The sequence below is a fragment of the Microtus oregoni genome, unplaced genomic scaffold, assembly GCF_018167655.1.
Source record: "Microtus oregoni isolate MIOR12 unplaced genomic scaffold, Mior012 000024F_ref0000369, whole genome shotgun sequence".
Taxonomy (NCBI): Eukaryota; Metazoa; Chordata; class Mammalia; order Rodentia; family Cricetidae; genus Microtus; species Microtus oregoni.
Window position 1 is genome coordinate 9334173 of NW_024543083.1, and position 18950 is coordinate 9353122.

At 44.3% G+C, this 18950-nt stretch overlaps 1 protein-coding gene across 3 annotated transcripts in view; it reads left to right on the forward strand.

Annotated features, from left to right (window-relative positions):
* The first annotated feature begins 300 nt into the window (after nt 1-300).
* Nucleotides 301-18950, forward strand: part of Adam9 (ADAM metallopeptidase domain 9) — a 58901-nt gene continuing 40251 nt past the window's right edge. For all 3 annotated transcript variants that reach the window (XM_041673858.1, XM_041673859.1, XM_041673860.1), the window contains exons 1-4: nt 301-524; nt 13403-13500; nt 15359-15417; nt 16774-16852. In XM_041673858.1, the coding sequence (XP_041529792.1) occupies nt 428-524; nt 13403-13500; nt 15359-15417; nt 16774-16852 (333 nt within the window). In that variant the 5' untranslated portion in view covers nt 301-427. The remainder of the gene's footprint in view (nt 525-13402; nt 13501-15358; nt 15418-16773; nt 16853-18950) is intronic.

Genomic DNA, 18950 nt, shown 5'->3' on the forward strand with positions numbered 1-18950 from the left:
AGAGGAGGGGGGGGGGGGGGGAGGCGTGAAACTTCGCCCCGCCTTCTAGCCGACGCTCCGCTCTTCCCTGTACGGGGGCGGGGCTCCTCCTAACCCCGCCCTCCAGCCTCCCCCTACGCTCTCCGGGACCGGCTGCGCGGGCGGAGGGGCGGGACAGACAGGCACGATCGGGAGCCGCCCGCGTGGAGCAGGCCACCGTCTCACCGCAGACTGTATTTTCCTTACGTCCGGAGCAAGCGTGGTTGAGAGGGGAGGGAGGAGTGCCGGAGCGGGCGGGAGGGGGGGGGGGGCTGCGTCAGTGCCGCGCGCGTGCTCGCCGTGGGCGCGCGCCCCGCCAGCCCCTGGGGGCCCCCGCGAGGTTGCAAGGATGACCGAAGGGGCGGAGGCGGTGGCCGCGCGTTGAGCTGAACCTGCAGAAGCCCTCGCTATGGGGCCGCGTGCGCTCTCGCCCCCTGCCTCTCTGCGACTAAGGTGGCTGCTGGCGTGTGGCCTGCTGGGCCCGGTCCTCGATGCCGGGCGGCCAGGTGGGTGTCGCGGGGGACGGTGTTTCGGGAGCAAGCGCGTCCCGGGCTGGGCGCTCCCGAGTGGCCCGGTGGTGCGGGCTGCGAGGTGGGTGGACCGACCTCAGGCTCCCGGCGACCCTGGCAGTGCTGACCCGGAGCCCGGCGGCCGGCTGCCCCGTGGCCGTGCGCTCGCCGCTCCCCGGGCTACGGCTAGCGCTTGCGGGTGGAGTGGCTGTCACTGGCCCTGGGCTGGGAATTGGAACTTTAGCTTCACTCCTATCAGAATTTGAGATTTGACGGTGGTGGTCTTAGTAGTAGGTCCGCCGAGATGGAGAGAAGGCGGGTTTTCCTTGGGCCGTTTTTTGTTGAGTAAGAATACTTTTTATAAAAAAGGATAAACGAAAAGCTACATTTCTAGAGCCCGTTGTTAGTCTTTCTAAATCTGGACAAAGAATCACTGCTCTGTTAAACCCAGGCGATTATCGGAAAGAAATGCCTGTCGAACAATACGTTTGAATTGTGAAACTTCCCGTAAATATGTAAGATATTTATACTGGAGATGATGAAATGGGGGTAGAAACACACCATCAACACACTAGTTTCTTTCTGGAAATAAGTTATTTATTTTATCTTTTGTATTAGATTATTATTTGCATGGCTGAGTTATTTCTACTAGCGCGGGGAATGCGCTGGACAACGGAAGGCTTTTCCAAATTCTTGCCTTCAAAGGTGATGAGTGAAGATTGGAGTGCAGGAGCCCTGACCTTCATTAAACTAATTACATTGTTTCTTCTCTTTGGCTTTCTCTTTTAAATTAAGTTTGCTTTCTGCTGAGTTTAAAATACTGAAAATATCTGACTCGGACGCTGGGCCAGATCGGTTCTGATGATTCACACTATCGATAGGGAAGGGTCTGAATGCTTAGTAATCTCTAACTTCGTGTGTTTGTCAGTATAAATCAGACTATATTTTCAGTTCGTGTGTATGTTTATTATTACACATGTAACGTAATGTAATGGAATATCCTTATGTTCTTCAATTGTGGCTGCAGTGGACCGGCTGCTCACTTATACAACATTTATCAGACTCCGAGTAAACATCATCTCTGATGCTTTTGGAGGACCAAATATATATATAGGTATATGAGAAATGTTGAATTTTTTTCTTTCTTTCTTTTTTTCTTTTTAGAAAGTGATTTTTGAACTGAGCTAAACTGGTGAGCAAATGTCAAGTTAGAGGGGAGGGATCCAGTATAAATGTAGGATTTATTTTCTTTCCCCAACGGTAAGTGGATGTGAAAGAGAATACCCTGAGAGGAGACAAGGGAAGTGTGAGTGTGTGAAAGTGAGCTAGGGAAGGGAAAGTGGAGAGAGGCAGACGCCAAGCTAAGGAGTCACACCCACCCTGCACACTGGTCTGGGAAGTGACGGATTTTAAGGCACGTGGCAGTCAGATTTCAGCTAAAACATTGAGAACACAATGGAGGATGGATTCTAGGAGGGAGAGGCCAGAGAGCTGGAGCCAAGATTTGAGGTGCTGGCACTGAGCGCAGTGAGTCAACTCAAGTTTCCTGAAGTCAATGATCTCCCAAATCAGCTGAGTTTTTGGAATACAGGATGTTTAAAACATGAACCAACCGAAACATCCACACACTAGTTATATTGGGAGCTAAGCTTGTTTGGTAGGATTTCTAACTGGTTTTTGGCAACATTGTGCCCATGAGGATTTAAACAGTGGATTCAAATAATTAAGAAAAAAAAACCAACAAAAAACTTGGGGCCAACAAATATAAGGAAATCAGATGTGTATGAAGCTTCTCAGTTTCTTTTTTATGTCTTTCTTTTCCCCTGAGACAGGGATTCTCTGTGTAACAGCTCTGTGACAGGGTTTCTCTGTGTAGCTCTGGCTGTCCTGGAACTCACTCTGTAGATTAGGCTGGCCTCAAACAGAGATCCTCCTGCCTCTGCCTCCCAAATGCTGGGATTGAAGGCGTTGCACCGCCACCACCGCCCAGCATTTTTTTAAATGTAATATACTGAGTACAACATGTAGACTAACCCTGATTTCTTATAGAAACTCTGGTGTCCCGAAGAAGCTGTTTGAAAGCTTGCTCACGACGTAGTAGTTGGAACTGAAGTTCATGCCAAGCTCATTTTCAGATGTCAAGCAGATTTTTAAAAATAATTCTTAAAATTAGTATATAAAGCAATGGGTTTCATCATGACAGTTCATGCATGCTTATCGTTGTACGTTTTTTTCATTTTATCTTCTGACTCCTGTCCATGGTCTCCCTCCCATAGTTTCCTTCAACTTTCGTGTCACAGATGTGTAATATGTCTATATATGTACATAGATGTATTAACTTAGATTTCACATATGGGAGAAATATGTGGGACATTGTACTGTCTTTAATTTTCGAGAATTTCTTTCAGTGTTTTGAATATACTCAGCCCCAGTTCGCCCTCTAGCCCCTCCCAGACTCACCTCCTGTTTCCCTGTCCTCTCCCAATTTCCTGTCCCATGGCATATCTTTCAGGAGTGAGTAAGGCGGAGGGGAATGGATGAGAACAAACTGTAATGACATTATGAGGATGCCAAGATGAAACTTGCTTCTTTGTGAGCCAACTCCCAAGAGTAATATTATTAAAAAAAGACCCAAACAGGGAGCTAGCCTGAGAAATTCATCTTCAGTCTTCACACCTGTCTCTTTCCTTTCCCCTTCCTCCCTCCCTTTGTTTTTTGAGGCAGGGTTTCTTTTTGTACCCCTGGCTGGCTCCCGACTCACAGAGATCTCCCTGTCTCTGTCCCCTGAAGAGCTAGTTGTCCGTTTTGGACTATGCTGGCCTGGATTGGGTTTTCCTTCACCTTAACTTACTGCTAGATCTTATGAAAATTTAAAAACAAAGCTTCTCTACAAAACTTGTTGTATTGTAGGACAGTCCTACAAACTCCACTTCCAAATGTTTTGTTTCCTTCGATACATTGTTCTTGGAATGAGATTTTTTTTCCTGGTTTATCTCGCCTCAGTATGACTACCCTTTACTTTCAGTAGCGCCCCATGCAGGCAGAGCCCACTCCCTCCTTATGAACCTCTGTGGCACAGTCAGAGACTGTCACAATCACATTCTTGACCTAAAATTTCCAACCCTAGTTTGAAGAGGGGAATTGGTGTTGCTGGTAAGTATGTTTGAGGGCCCTGCCTGCACAGTTGCAGAAAAGATGTTAGTTGTCAGAAGGGGCGCGCGCGCAAGCCTGTGTGTGTGTGTGTGTGTGTGTGTGTGTGTGTGTGTGTGTGTAAGGATCACAGGAGGCTGTTGACTGAGGGTACATTTTATTGAGTACTAGTATCTGGATAGGAAGTAGCTGCTTTGGTTTCAGCAATTTAAATTCCTATTTGAGGGCCTTAAATTCTTAGCAGCATTACATTTTCTAAATGATTGGAGTTTTTTCCAGTGGGGTACTTCAAGACAAAAATAGCATTTTGTTTTCTTATTTGGGGATAGGATCTTTGAGATAAAACCCAGAATGAGCATTCTCATTTTGAATAGGCACCTATCTCTCTTTAAAGACAGGCAGATAAAGAAGCACACGTCTTAAGACAGGTACCAGTGTGGAACACAGCAGCAGGAACGCAGTGGAATGTGCTCTTGAAGGACGTAGTAGCCGAAACACATTGATTTGGGCTAGGCTTGTGACTAGCAGGTAGGGTTTAATTACAGTCATTTCCCTTCAGGAGTACTTGAGACAACAGATTATCTCACTCAGCCTGAATGTGGAAGTTCATCTTTTACAGAGGGAGCACATAAAGGTGGCTATTTGTTTAGGTAATAAGCAGGAAGGTGAGAAGAAAAAGGCTCTCGGTGGTTTGGCAGACCCGTTTGTTTGTCTTGCAATTAGGTAGAATTCTTTGGAAGATTTTTTTTTTTCTACCACAGTTGCTTCTACTTCCTCAGAAATGCACGAGAATCCTGAGTCAGAGGCGGCAAGATCTCGCGCCCTTTCATTTACTAAGTCTCCAGCCTTTACGCTTCTCATTCAACTTTTTCTTCAGTTCATGTCCCCTAGTGTCTTATTTTTCAATAGTATGCTTATTCTGTAGATTCTAATATCAAAGTTTGTATACCCCAGAGTATATTAAGATTTTTTACTTTTATTATTTACTTATTTGGCTTACCTGTCACTAGTTAGGGGCGGGACTGATAAGCCTACTAAAATTTCTTGCCTAGCCATTCTTTTTTTTTTTAAATTTTATTTTATTGATATTTATTGAGCTCTGCATTTTTCTCCGCTCCCCTACCTGCCTTTCCCCTTCCCCTTCCCCCTTCAACCCTCCCCCAAGGTCCCCATGCTCCCAGTTTACTCAGGAGATCTTGTCTTTTTCTACTTTCTATTTCCCATGTAGATTAGATCTATGTAAGTATCTCTTAGTGTCCTCATTGTTGTCTAAGCTCTCTGGGATTGTGGTTTGTAGGCTGGCTTTCTTTGCTTTATGTTTAAAAACTAACTATGAGTGAGTGTATGTGATAATTGTCTTTCTGTGTCTGGGTTACCTCACTCAAAGTAATGTTTTCTAGCTCCATCCATTTTCCTGCAAAATTCAAGCTGTCGTTATTTTTTTCTGCTGTGTAATACTCCATTGTGTAAATGTACCACATTTTTCTTATCCATTCTTTGGTTGAGGGGCATTTAGGTTGTTTCCAGGTTCTGGCTATGACAAACAAAGCTGCCATGAACATAGTTGAGCACATGTCCTCGTGGCACAATTGAGCATCCCTTGGATATATACCAAAAGTGGTATTACTGGGTCTTGAGGAAGGTTATTTCCTAATTTTCTGAGAAATTGTCACACTGACATCCAAAGGGTCTGTACCAGCTTGCATTCCCACCAGCAATGCAGGAATGTTCCCTTTTCCCCACAACCTCTTCAGCATAAGTTGTCATCAGTGTTTTTGATTTTGGCCATTCTTACAGGTAGGTGTAAGATGGAATCTCAGAGTTGTTTTGATTTGCATTTCTCTGATGACTAAGGATGTTGAACATTTCCTTAAGTGTTTTTCAGACATTTTAGATTCTTCTGTTGAGAGTTCTCTGTTTAGGTCTGTACTCCATTTTTTTTTTATTGGATTATGTGATCTTTTGATGACCAATTTCTTGAGTTCTTTGTATATTTTAGAGATCAGACCTCTGATGTGGGGTTAGTGAAAATCTTTTTCCATTCTGCAGGCTGTTGTTTTGTCTTGATTACTGTGTCCTTTGCTTTATAGAAGCTTTTCAGTTTCAGGAGGTCCCATTTGTTAATTGTTTCTCCCAGTGGCTGTGCTGCTGGGGTTATGTTTAGGAAGTGGTTCCCTGTGACAATGTGTTCAAGTGTGCTTCCCACATTCTCTTTTATAAGGTTCAGTGTGGCTGGCTTTATGTTGAGGTCTTTGATCCACTTGGACTTGAGTTTTGTGCATGGTGATAGATATGTGTCTATTTTCATTTTTCTACATGTTGATATCCAGTTATGACAGCACCACTTGTTAAATATGCTTTCTTTTTTTATTTGATATTTTTTGCTTCTTTATCAAAGATCAGGTGTTCGAAGATGTGTGGATTGATATCTGGGTCTTCTATTCGGTTCCATTGGTCCCCCTGTCTGTTCTTATGCCAATACCAGGCTGTTTTCAGTACTGTAGCTCTGTAGTAGAGTCTGAAGTCAGGGATTGTGATGCCTCCAGAAGTTCTTTTATTGCACAGGATTGGTTTGGGTATCCTGGGTTTTTTGCTTTTCCAAATGAAGTTGAGTATCATTCTTTCGAGGTCTTTGAAGAATTTTGCTGGGATTTTGATGGGCATTGCATTGAAGATTTTTACTTTTATTGTGAACTGTATCCCGCTGTTTAGCGTTTTAATTTTAATTTGTAAAAAACTTTTGAGATAGGTTCTGACTGTGTAGCTTTGGCTGTCCTGGAACTCTCTCTGTAGACCAGGCTGGCCTCAGACTCACAGAGATCTACCTGCCCCTGCCTTCTGAGTGCTGGGATTAAAGACTTTAACCACCACACCTGGCATTCCTGGTGGTTTTTAATTGGAGGCAATGTTACCTCCTATATCTATCTCCAGGAACATGGACACTTGAGCGGTCAGAGCTAACATTGCTGGCGTCTGGAGAGTGGAGGCCAGGGGTGCCGCTGGTCACGCCTACACTGCACAGGATGACCCACAGCCAAGGATTTTCCAGCCCACAGTGCCAGTGTTAGGAAGGTTAAATGTGTTTCCTTTATAGTGAAATGAAAGAAATGGCCTTTCGGTTCCCACAGGAAGCATAGATTAGAGGAATTAGGGAAATGCATGTCGGGAATGAGCAGGAGATAAGGAAAAAGAAACCAGGCTGGAATTTTGGCAAAAAAAAAAAAAAAAAAAAAAGAAACAAGGATTCCCTTGTAGTTTATTTATATTAATGTATACTCTTTTTGAAATAATACTCTCTCAGAAGCTTTGTACATGGTGTCTCTGCATGGGTTTGCTATAGAAGGTGGATCCTTGGGGCTTTGAAAGAAGTTGGTGTCAGAGTAAGAACTCCTAAATACGGAAGTGCTATAATTTTGAAACCTTAAAAAACCACAAACTATTATGACATTTGCTTTACAAAACATAAAACTTATTTTAAAATGGAAACCAGCGAACGAAGATACTAGAATATTTATATTTTTCCAGAATATATATATATTTTCAATAATATATGGTTCCCAATTTGGCAAAAATATAGAATTATATGTACTACATATATTTGTTATTGTTGTTGTTTTTTGTCTTTTTGAGATAGGGACTCACTGCGTATCTCTGGCTGTTTCAGAACTATATAGACCTCAAACTCACAGAGCCCTGCCTGCCTCTTTCTCCCAAACGCTGAGATTAAAGGCATGCACCACCATGACTGACCTACTTTCTGTTCTTGTATCTAGCTTTATTATCCCTGTAGCCATCCAGATAAAAGATTCCTTAGAAGACAGAACACCTGTCTTCTCCTGTAAAGTGGGCGGTGACCTTAGGAAGTCACGGAACCTGTTTTAGATAGAGAACTCTTGAAACATCATCTTCTTGCCCATTAGAGCTTCAAATTTTACCTTTGGAAGTGTTTCATATTTTTCTTTCTGTGGAGTTCTCTTCTGAATCATAGTGAAAATGTTAGTTTGGCTGCCAGTGGCTCAGCCTCCCCTACCGCAGCAGTGATCCGTGCCTCTCAGTGTCTGTGCTCTGGTCTCTAGTGAATTTCTGAAACTTTCTTGGAAGTAACAAGTCACAACAGGACGGCAGAGGAAAGTATGCCGTTTTTGCTCTTTTGTAGCTAGGCCTCTAGCTCAGGCTGGCTTCAAACTTGTTTTGTGGCTGAAGCTGACCTTGAACTTGTGCTCTTGTTGTGCGCGCTTCCCGTGAGTGCTGGGATTATAGACTTGGCCTACCCATCGGTCAGGCTAGTTTACTTAAAAAAAAATGTGAAAATTTTATACAGTGTATTTTGATCATATTTTCTCCTGATCCCTCCCATATCCACCCACCTTACCCCCCCCCCACTTTTTATCATCTTTTCCTGGAATGCAGTTTACTCCTGATCACACAGAATTTATTGCCCACTGCAGTATTCCGTTTATCTTGCTACACGCTCAGAGTGACAGTTCCAGCAATAGGGTTGGTTACTGATGCGAAGGAGACTTTTAAGGATGCTATTTAAACCTATGTTTTAGGAATTTGAGAAGACTGGAGGTCATTGAAAGGCTCATTTTTACGTAAAGAAATAGCCTCCAACTCCAGGTAATTTAGGAGTATGGGTATCAGCCTACAAGATAGTGTATTATAAGGTTTTAGTTTTTTATTTTTCCCAATTGACAAAACATCTGTGTAAATGGAGACTGGAGACTGCATGTTTGTTCCCCGGCCGTCCAGACCTGAATAATGACACAGAAACTATATTAATTACAACACTATTTGGCCAATAGTTCAGGCATTTTCCTAGCTAGTTCTTATATCTTAAATTAACCCATTTCTATTCATTTATGTACTGCCACGAGGCTGTGGCTTATCAGTAAGGTTTTCCAGTGTCTTTTTCCTTCAGCAGCTACATGGCGTCTCTTTGACTCCTCCTCCTCTCTCTCTCTGTTCTGATTTACTACCTGGCTTTACTCTGCTAAGCCATTGGCCCAAACAGCTTTATTCATTAATCAACAAAAGCAACATGCATACATAAGGACATCCCACATCATATCTGGATGATAGTCATGGTATGAGTTAAGATGCCTGCGAGACGATGGAGAAGAGTTGGAAAACTCTTAGTATGCTGTGTATTGGACCTGACATAGCTTATGTTTTCCTATCGATGTCTTTGAAGTCCTGAACTATAAATAGGTTTTATACTGTGTCAACTTGGAAAATGTTAGATGCCATACTTCATCCAAATCTGTTTGTGAGAAGGCTGAGGGACGTGGGCAGTTAATATGAATGAGATGCCATGACACTGGAGGAGGGGGTGTGGGGCCAAGTGAAAAGGTCAACCCATTCTTCAGGTGTGAGGTAGAGAAGGCTGCTCATTGGTAGAGCCTTTCCTTGGTGTGCGACTCACCAGTAATCTCTAGCGCCTGAAAAAGACATTAGAAATGAGGCAGGCAGAGCTGCTAGGCAGTCAGGGTCAACACTTGAGCAGGTGCGCCTTAGTTTTTGCAAAGGAACGACAGTGGAAGCAGCATACACGTCGTTGTAAACCAGCTCGGGCAATGGAGCCGCACACTGTAGGAAATAGACTTCTTACTGCTTCCTGACCTTGCCTCACGTGGAAAAGACACCCAACAGATTAGTTCATTGATTTATGCTATTTGCGTGTTTATGACAGTTTAGAGTCACAATTTGCAACATATAAATTCAGTATTACATCTTAAAATTGCATGTATTTGTGTGTGGTCCGGGAGGTCAGAGTATAACTCTTAGGAGTCCGTTCTCTCCTTGCTCCACATGGGTCCCAGGAATCAACTCAGGGTTGTCAGGCTGGGCAGCAAGCCTTTTACCAGCTGAGCCATCTTGCCAGCCCAAGTATATTATTTTGTAATTGTGATTGCAGCAAAAGTATTAGTCTTTTTTCATTCATGCTTGTAGGTAAACAATTATTATAGAAGGTTTTGTTTTTTTCTGCTTCAAGATAGGGTTTCTTTGTGTATCTCTGGCTGTCCTAGAACTCACTCTGTAGACCAGGCTAGCCTCAAACTCACAGAAATGCATCAGCCTCTGCTTCCCTGAGTGCTGGGATTAAAGGCGTGTACCACCACTGCCGGGCATTATAGAAGTTTTTAAACATACATAAGAGCAGAAAAAGAGGAGCGAACTCCAGTGTGTGCATTATTCAGGTTTAATCTTGGTTTTGATTTTCCTTCAAGTCCGCTGTACTTATTGTAATATATTTTATCACTGAATATTCAGCATGAATCGCTAAATCACAAAGTTCCCTAAGATCATCAAATTTCCTATGTCTAAATTTCCCAGACGTTCTCAGAGTTTTCTCAGTTGGTTCATTTTAACAAGGATTCAGACAGGCCCATAGACTGCATTTGGTTATAAGGCTTTTTCAATCTATGAAATTCCCCACTTCCCTTCTTGTGGCTCAGGGAGATGCAGCTGTCCTCCTTCCTCAGCATTCAGTTCTGAAGCTCCTGAGCCAGTGACTAGTGACCATCCCCTCACAGTGACCGTCCACTCACAGTGACCATCCCCCTCAGTGACCATCCCCTCACAGTGACCATCCTCTCACAGTGACGATCCCCTCACAGTGACCGTCCCCTCACAGTGACCGTCCCCTCACAGTGACCGTCCCCTCACAGTGACCATCTCCATCACAGTGACCATCCCCTCACAGTGACCGTCCCCTCACAGTGACCATCCCCTCACAGTGACCGTCCACTCACAGTGACCATCCCCTCACAGTGACCATCCCCTCACAGTGACCGTCCACTCACAGTGACCATCCCCCTCAGTGACCATCCCCTCACAGTGACCATCCTCTCACAGTGACCATCCCCTCACAGTGACCGTCCCCTCACAGTGACCGTCCCCTCACAGTGACCGTCCCCTCACAGTGACCATCTCCATCACAGTGACCATCTCCATCACAGTGACCGTCCCCTCACAGTGACCGTCCCCTCACAGTGACCGTCCCCTCACAGTGACCGTCCCCTCACAGTGACCGTCCCCTCACAGTGACCGTCCCCTCACAGTGACCGTCTCCATTACAGTGACCGTCTCCATCACAGTGACCGTCCCCTCACAGTGACCGTCCCCTCACAGTCACCATCCCCCTCACAGTGACCATCCCCTCACAGTGACCGTCCCCCTCACAGTGACCGTCCCCTCACAGTGACCGTCCCCTCACAGTGACCGTCCCCTCACAGTGACCATCCCCTCACAGTGACCATCTCCATCACAGTGACCGTCTCCATCACAGTGACCGTCCCCTCTCAGTGACCGTCCCCTCACAGTGACCGTCCCCTCACAGTGACCGTCCCCTCACAGTGACCGTCCCCCTCACAGTGACCGTCCCCCTCACAGTGACCGTCCCCTCACAGTGACCATCCCCTCAGTGACCATCGCCCTCACAGTGACCATCCCCCTCAGTGACCATCCCCTCACAGTGACCATCCCCCTCAGTGACCATCCCCTCACAGTGACCATCCCCCTCAGTGACCATCCCCTCACAGTGACCATCCCCCTCACAGTGACCATCCCCCTCACAGTGACCGTCCCCTCACAGTCACCGTCTCCCTCACAGTGACCATCCCCCTCAGTGACCATCCCCTCACAGTGACCATCCCCTCACAGTGACCATCCCCCTCACAGTGACCGTCCCCTCACAATCACCGTCTCCCTCACCAGACTTCCCTGAAAGAACTTTTACTGTGGCTGTTGGGTGCAGTGGTGAGCTTCTGTCATCTCGACCCTGGGAAGACAGGGCAGGAAGGTCATGAGTTCAAGGTCATCTTGAATGACCAGTTGTCTCAAAAACAACAAACAACAGTGAGAACAGTGAAAAAGAATTGTTACGCCCTTAGTAATGATACTGGAAGGGAAAAAACTGTATCCAACCTCTACATGATTTATTGTTTAGTTTGTAGTGGTATTTTTTTTTCTTTTGAGATACATGTCTTACTATGTATTCGTGGCTGGCCTTGAACTCACAGAGATCTGATTTTGTCTCTGCCTCCCAAGTACTGGGAGCAGTGATTCTCAACCTACCTAATACTGTGACCCTTTAATACAGCTCCTCATGTTGTGGTGACCCCAACCATAAAACTATTTTGTTGCTACTTCATAACTGTACTTTTGCTACTGTTATGAATCATAATATAAATAAATGATCTGCAGGATGGTCTTAGATGACCCCTGTGAAATGGTCATTCAGTTCCTAAAGGGGTCATGACCTACAGGTTGAGAACCAGTAGATTGAAGAGCACAATTCTATGTGTGGTCCTGTCTTTCATTTCTGGTTGTACTTGGTGTAGTGTTTTGAAAGAAAATGGACCAAAGGGAGTGGCACTATTATGTATGGCTTTGTTGTAGTGGGTGTGGCCTTGTTGGAGGAAGTGTGTCACTGCAGAGGCAGGCTTTGAGGTTTCATAGATGCTCAAGCTGTTGCCTGTGAGTAAGATGTAAGGACTCTCAGCTCCTCCTCCAGCACCATGTCTGCCTGCACGCTGCCTTCTTCCAGCCATGACACTAATGGACTGAACCTCTGAACTGTTAGCTGCCACCACAATTAAATGTTTCCCTTAGAAGAGTTGCCGTGGTCATAGTGTCCCTTCAAGGCAATAGAAACCCTAACTAAGACACTCGGTTTTACTGATAACTTTAGAATGTGAGTGCGCATGACCAGAGTTCTGAACTGCTAATGTTTTTGTGTAACATTTTCTTCTGGTGGATCCATGGTGTAGTCAGTCCATATGAGGCAGCTGGTCCACTGTTAGTACATATTAGTGTTGACCCATTGATAGTGAAAGGATCTTCCCCTTCTTAGCATCTTTATCCAGTGTTTAGCTACTCTCCTAGGATGCCATCACTCAAGAGGCATAGGAGGGAGTGAGGGACGAGTGCATGCTCTGAGCTCCAGTGTGGCACTCTGCCATATTAAATCTCATGCTCTTTTCTTCTGTTTATGCCCCAAGATTGTAAAACAAAAGACTTATGTTGAGGAAAAGGGCTGGAGTATACAGATGCAAAGTGTTTGAAAATGATTGTTTTAACATCATGAACACACACACACACATTTGGATATAGACTGGCATCTTTTCCTTAGGGAATATTTTCACTCTCATCCTTGCCGAGGATTGTATATAAAAAGTCACAGGAGGGTCTGCAGAGACGGCTCATCAGTTAAGAGCACTGACTGCCCTTCCGCAGGACCCATATTCGATTTCCAGTACCCACATGGTGGTTCACAGCTCTCTGTAGCTCCACTTCTAGTGGGTCTGACATCCTCATCTGACCTTTGCAGGCACCATTTACACCCATGGTACACAGATAAACATGCAGGCAAAACACTGGTAAATAGAAAAATAGCAAAAAAATACAAATTAAAAAAAATCACTTGGCTATCAGGTGTTCCCCCCAATAATTTGAACACTTAGTTTTTTTTTTTGAAGACTTAGTTTTTTTTATTTTCAAGATGGGGGTCTCAGTATGTAGCTCTAGCTGTCCTGGAAGTCACTGTGTAGCCCAGGCTGGCCTCAATCTCACAGAGATCCTCCTGCCTCTGCCTCCAAGTGCTGGGATTAAAAACATGCAGCATTATATCCAGCTGAACACATGCTTTTTTATTTCCGGTATTTAGGTACCACATAGGTTTTTCGGGCTCACGTTGTTACATTTTTTTCTTTTTGCTGCAGACATTCAGCAGACCAAACATCTTTCTTCTTATGAGATTATAACGCCTTGGAGACTAACTAGAGAAAGAAGGGAAGCCCCGAGGTCCAGTTCCAAGCAGGTGAGTTCTTTCTTGAGAACTGTGACTATAAGGAAATTATAGTTTCTTCTTTTCTTAATGAAGGGTGATATTTGCAGCAGTGGTTGTTTCAGGGGTTGAGTATGAGTTTTAATATCAAATACTTCATGTGCTGATTTAAAAAATAGCAAAACTGCTTATAAGGAAATGGAGTGTTGTTTTTCCGCTGGAGAAGATTTTTTCTGTTTGTTGATGGGGTAGCCATGTACATGTAGATCCCTTACACCTCCCAGTAGTGCTGTCCTTGGGATCTAGCCTTGTTCATGACCTTACGATCAATAGTTTGTCCTATAGTTAGAATAGGGAAATTGTTTGGGGTAGAGAAAAGGGTCTCCTGAACTTGAAGATGACAAAGTCAGAGTTATCTAAATAACGAACTAACTCTAAGATGACACTGTTTATCCCTGTGGAAGAAACTCCAGTGCTGCTCGTGAGGTTGCCACGTCTGTGTGTGATGTGTTCTTGCTCCACGGGGCTGCTGGCAGCAGGAGAAAGTGTGGGTTAGAGTTGATGAGATAAGCTGTAAAGGTCACAAGAGAACAGGAATTTCTTGTCCACTTTTGTAGGACTAAGTAATCTCTCAAAACTCGAAACTCACTTAAACAGAAGAAAGAGCTCCTTCTGCAAAGGAAGCACCATGTGGGTGCCCTGGAAACTACTTCCTGAAGTTACAGCTGATTCATGAACACGTTTAGGAAGAGCAGACAGCTGGGGCTGGAGAGAGGGCTCATTGGTTAAGGTCAATTGTTGTTCTTGCTGAGGACTGGGAGTCACTTCCCAGCACCCACAGGTTAGCTCCTAACCATCCACAATTCCAGTTCCGGGAGCTGTGGCACTCTCTTCTGAACTCAGGGGTACCAGGCACACACATAGTACACATACATCCACACAATTAAAGCATGATATGTGTAAAATCATGTAGGAGGCCAGGAAGTTCTGGTGCTCACCGATAAGCACTAGGGAAACCAGGCTTGTTAAACATCTCAGGCGGAGACACCTGTTCCCTGCCCAGGAGGCTGGGAGTGGAGGTGGTTAATAGCTTGGTGACTTTCACACTATCTGTATGACCGAGACCACACCTGAACCCTAAAATGTCACATGTAGTCAATCTTTAGAACACGTATTTATGGAAGAGGTCACATGTTCTTTAAAAAGTGTCTATGGAATCATGTCTTAAGCTTTGTTGTGAACATGGGACTGAGCTAATTATTACCAGGAAACTTTTTCCAAATTGTGCTGTGCTTAAATATGCCTAAAATAAACTACCTGGTGCCAGACTCTTAAAGTTTGAACTAACAGCAGTTAATGAGTTAAACTGAACCAGACTTCCTTCTTGCTTCTTGCAGATTGACACTCTGCTGGCTGTGGTGTTCACAGAGACCCCCACAAAAACAAACAAGCAAACAAACAAATCTAAAACAAATTAAAAAAGAGTAGCTAGAAGTGTAGGCTATTTTTCATGATCCAGGTTTAAAGGGAGACAGAGATAAATAGAATATATATTACTTAAGAATACTTTCCATTAGCCAGGCGGTAGTGGCACATGCCTTTAATCCAAGCACTTGGGAGGCAGAAACAGGCGGAAATTTGTGAATTTGAGGCCAGCCTGGTCTACAAGAGCAAATTCCAGAACAGGGTCCAAAGGTACAGAGAAACCCTGTCTCAAAACAAAAAACTAACCAACCAAACAAAAAAAACTCAAAAAACTTTCCATTAACTGTTGCAGGCATTGCCAAGTTACTTTAATTTGGAATGAACTTTCCTGTCTCTTGTGATAGGTTGAAAAGTAATTTACAAGACGGTGTTTTATTATTGCCTTTTTCCTTTTCTGTGCATTTAGGTGTCTTATGTCATCCAGGCGCAAGGAAAACAGCATGTTATTCACTTGGAAAGAAACACGTAAGAAATTTCATTTATTTTGCCTTTTTAATTATGTTTTCCCTCAGCAGTATAGTGATTTCTTTTCTAGATGGATATTGCTTAGTGGAGTCTGAATCCTGGAATCAGCAGATAAGTTATTGCTGACTCTGCTGCACAGGGGTAGGCCTGCATCTGAAGTCCACAGGAATTCATGCTCTGATTGGACAGGCTGCACTTCCAGGAGGCAGTGCAGAGGGAAGCCAGGCATGCATAGCTTAATTCTTTTCAAATTTACCTTTAGGGAGAGTGAAGGGTGTGTATGTGTGTGCGTGCGTGCACGTGTGTGTGTGTGAGTGGTATGGTGTGTGTGTGTGTGTGTGTGAAGGATGTGTGGGGTGTGTGTGTCTGGTGCGTGTATGTGTGTATGTGCATGTGTGTGTGTATGTGAAGGATGTGTGTGTGTGTGTATGTGAAGGATGTAGGGGGTGTATGTGTGTGAGTGGTACGGTGTGTGTCTGGTGTGTGTGGTGCATGTGTGTATATAGACTCTAATGCCCAATGAGATCAGCTTATGAAAAGACTCAGCTCCGTAGGCTCCTTTGAATACTGCCCACAGAGCAACAGAGCGGACTTCGCAAAGACACATGGGACAAAGATTACTCTGGAGTCTCAGAGCTTCAAGTGCTCTAGGCTCTTAGTCACAGGGATGGCTTTGCCTCCAGATTTGCTGCCATGGGGCTTTCTGTATTCAAGGAGGCAGAGGCACAGTTTCACCAAGGGTTTTCAGTGTCACAGTGGTCATGTAGCTGAAGTCACTCAGGGCAAGCAGGGCAAACCATCAGTTTGTCCATCTCTGGACAGGAGGGTCAGTTGGTCTTGGGCGGCTTCGGGTTGCTTTGAACTTGAACCACACAGTGCATCCTGCTTCCCTGATTTTCCACAAGGCCTGGAGGTCAGTGTGAGAGAAGATTGCTTCCTCATGGTTCACACAGCTGTTCCTCAGTGAGGGGGAGGCATTTCCTTTAACAACTGACAGCAGACGCTTGTCTTCATACCTAGGTTAAGGCAGTGATGTTTCTTGTTTACATAGGACTTTGTAGAAAGGAATATAAAATTCTTACTTGTCTTGTACAAACATGAGTGCGTCAGCAGCCTCACTTGTTCTTCCCTTGTGCACGTGGTGCCAGGAGAGCAAATCGTATCTTTGCATCGCTCAACTAATGTCTGGAACCCAAGTCTGTTAGCTTTTGGTTTCGCAGTAGCACTTTCTTTACAGTAGTGGATCAGGTAAAACGTTTTTAAAAGCTAATTTCTGCCTCTCTCCTGAGAACAATCTCCTATGAGTTGTGCCTTCAGCTCTTGGTACTTGACACATCTCTTTTCTTCCTCTTCCAGAGACCTTTTACCTACTGACTTTGTAGTTTATACCTACAACGAGGAAGGCTCTCTGCTGTCTGACCATCCCAGTATGCAGGTACTTTATCTTCCCCTCGAAACTTTACATAGTTTCAGTGTGTTCTTGTCAGGGTCCCTGGACTGCACGGTTGCCGTCCCGAGGACACCTTCCCCATCCATGTATGATGGCCCTGGAGGAGACTGGTTCACACCATACCACTCTCCTCCACTCATTAGTTACGATTTGTCTTTAAAGCCAGGAGGTGGTGGTGGAGGCACACACCTTTAATCCCAGCACTCGGGATGCAGAGGCAGGTGGATCTCTGTGAGTTCGAGGCCAGCCTGGTCTATAGAGCAAGTTCCAGGACAGCCAGGACTGTTACACAGAGAAACCCTGTCTTGAAAAACCAAAAAAAAAAAAAAAAAAAAAGATTTGCGTTTATAAGATGGGAAAGTAACTAACTGTTCTTTAATGACAATACTGACTGGTCGTGAAGGGTTTACTGTTTTGGTAAACTATTACCTTCCTTTTGTTATTTATGTCCAGTAAAGCCACATTTGTTTGTTGGTACGTATTTTGATGTTCTGATTGTTTTGCTGACATTTCATTCCTTAAGAGGTGTGGTCCTCTCTGCATCAGGCAACAGAACCCTCTCAGGGACAGAGCTGGCCTGGAATCCTCCAAGTAATTGGCAGATGCCGAGCCTGGCCTGGTGGTATCTCTTCCTGGCGCATGCGCAGGTCTAGCTTTGCTCAGGAGGAGGAGTGTCACAGTTCCCTAGGCACTTAGGCGGTACACACTTCTTCCGCAGTAGTGCTCATGAGAAGTCGTAACTCCTGCCAACTGTGTTCTTGCTTCATTCGAACTTTGTACCACCCTGTTATGTTAGATGGATCACGTATGGCATTGAGGACCTTTGTAGCATTCTTCAAAAGAACCGGAAGCAAATGCTTTAGTCTGCACTACCCAAAACCACAAGGAAATGCTGACTTTGCCTTGTCTATTTCTAGTCCACTCATTCCCTTTTTATTTTTATTTTTTATTTTTTCTCCAGATAGGGTTTCTCCATGTAGCTTGACTGTCCTGGAACCAGGCTGGCCTCAAACTCACAGAGATTTCCCTGCCTCTGGCTCCCAAGTGCTGGGACTAAAGGCGTGCACCATCATAGCCTGGCCTGATTCTTTTATCTTAACTTTGTATTGTTTTAGTAGGAAGCTAGTAAGGAGATTAAATTTACATTGTAGCATATTTCAGATAAAAGATAATTTGTCCATATTTCCATCCATCCAGCGATGGCTGGTAAGAAGCCAAAGACCACAGTTGATGCCCTTGAGCCCTTACTGTTCTTTGTGGAGCCTCCTCCCCATCCGACACAGTTAAAGCTTGAATTCTGGCTCTGTGTTTATTGTCTGGTGAGGGTTTTATACCAACTTGTTTGTGTTTGGTGCCTTCACTTCAACATGAGTATAGTAGTTATGACTTCATGGAGTTACTGGGGACTTTAATGAGGTAATACTTGAGGGGTGTTTACAAAAGATAGTCTGGCAATTTATAAATAAATATAACAATTATTCATTATTGAAAGACTGTCTCCTAAAATTTCAAAACTAGATTTTAATTGTATAGAAACTTCAATAATTTTAGTTTTATAGAATGCTAGATGTTTGAAAAATATCAGGTATCAACATGGAGTATTTCCGTTATTTCTTGGTTGTTTAATATTATTCAGACAAATGAAAGTGTGCCAATAGATTTGAAATAAAAAGTAAAACTTAGCTACTCTCATTTCTTTGCATGTGGCTAGATTGTCCCTTATGGTACACGGTATTGTCTATAATATACAATTAATTTACATGTATATTTTTAAACTTTAAATGTTTTCCTTTGGGATTCTCCTCCTTAAGATTGAAGTAATTTATAAAGCTCTTTTCTGGCTCTCACAAGGCTAGAAAAATAAGTGCCTGAGTTGCTGTGTGATTACGATGTCTGAGGACTTTGGGGTTATCTTGGGACTCGGTAGACTTGCTCCCAGCTCTGCCCCCTCGTCACCGTTGCACTTCTGTCTCTCTGAGAATGGATGGCAAGGCTCCCTGGGCCCTGGGCTAGCAGGCTGTTCTGTGGTGGCTCTGCTCTGCTCTGCTCTGCTCGCAAGGGTCAGAGTTTCCCTGAGTCTGTG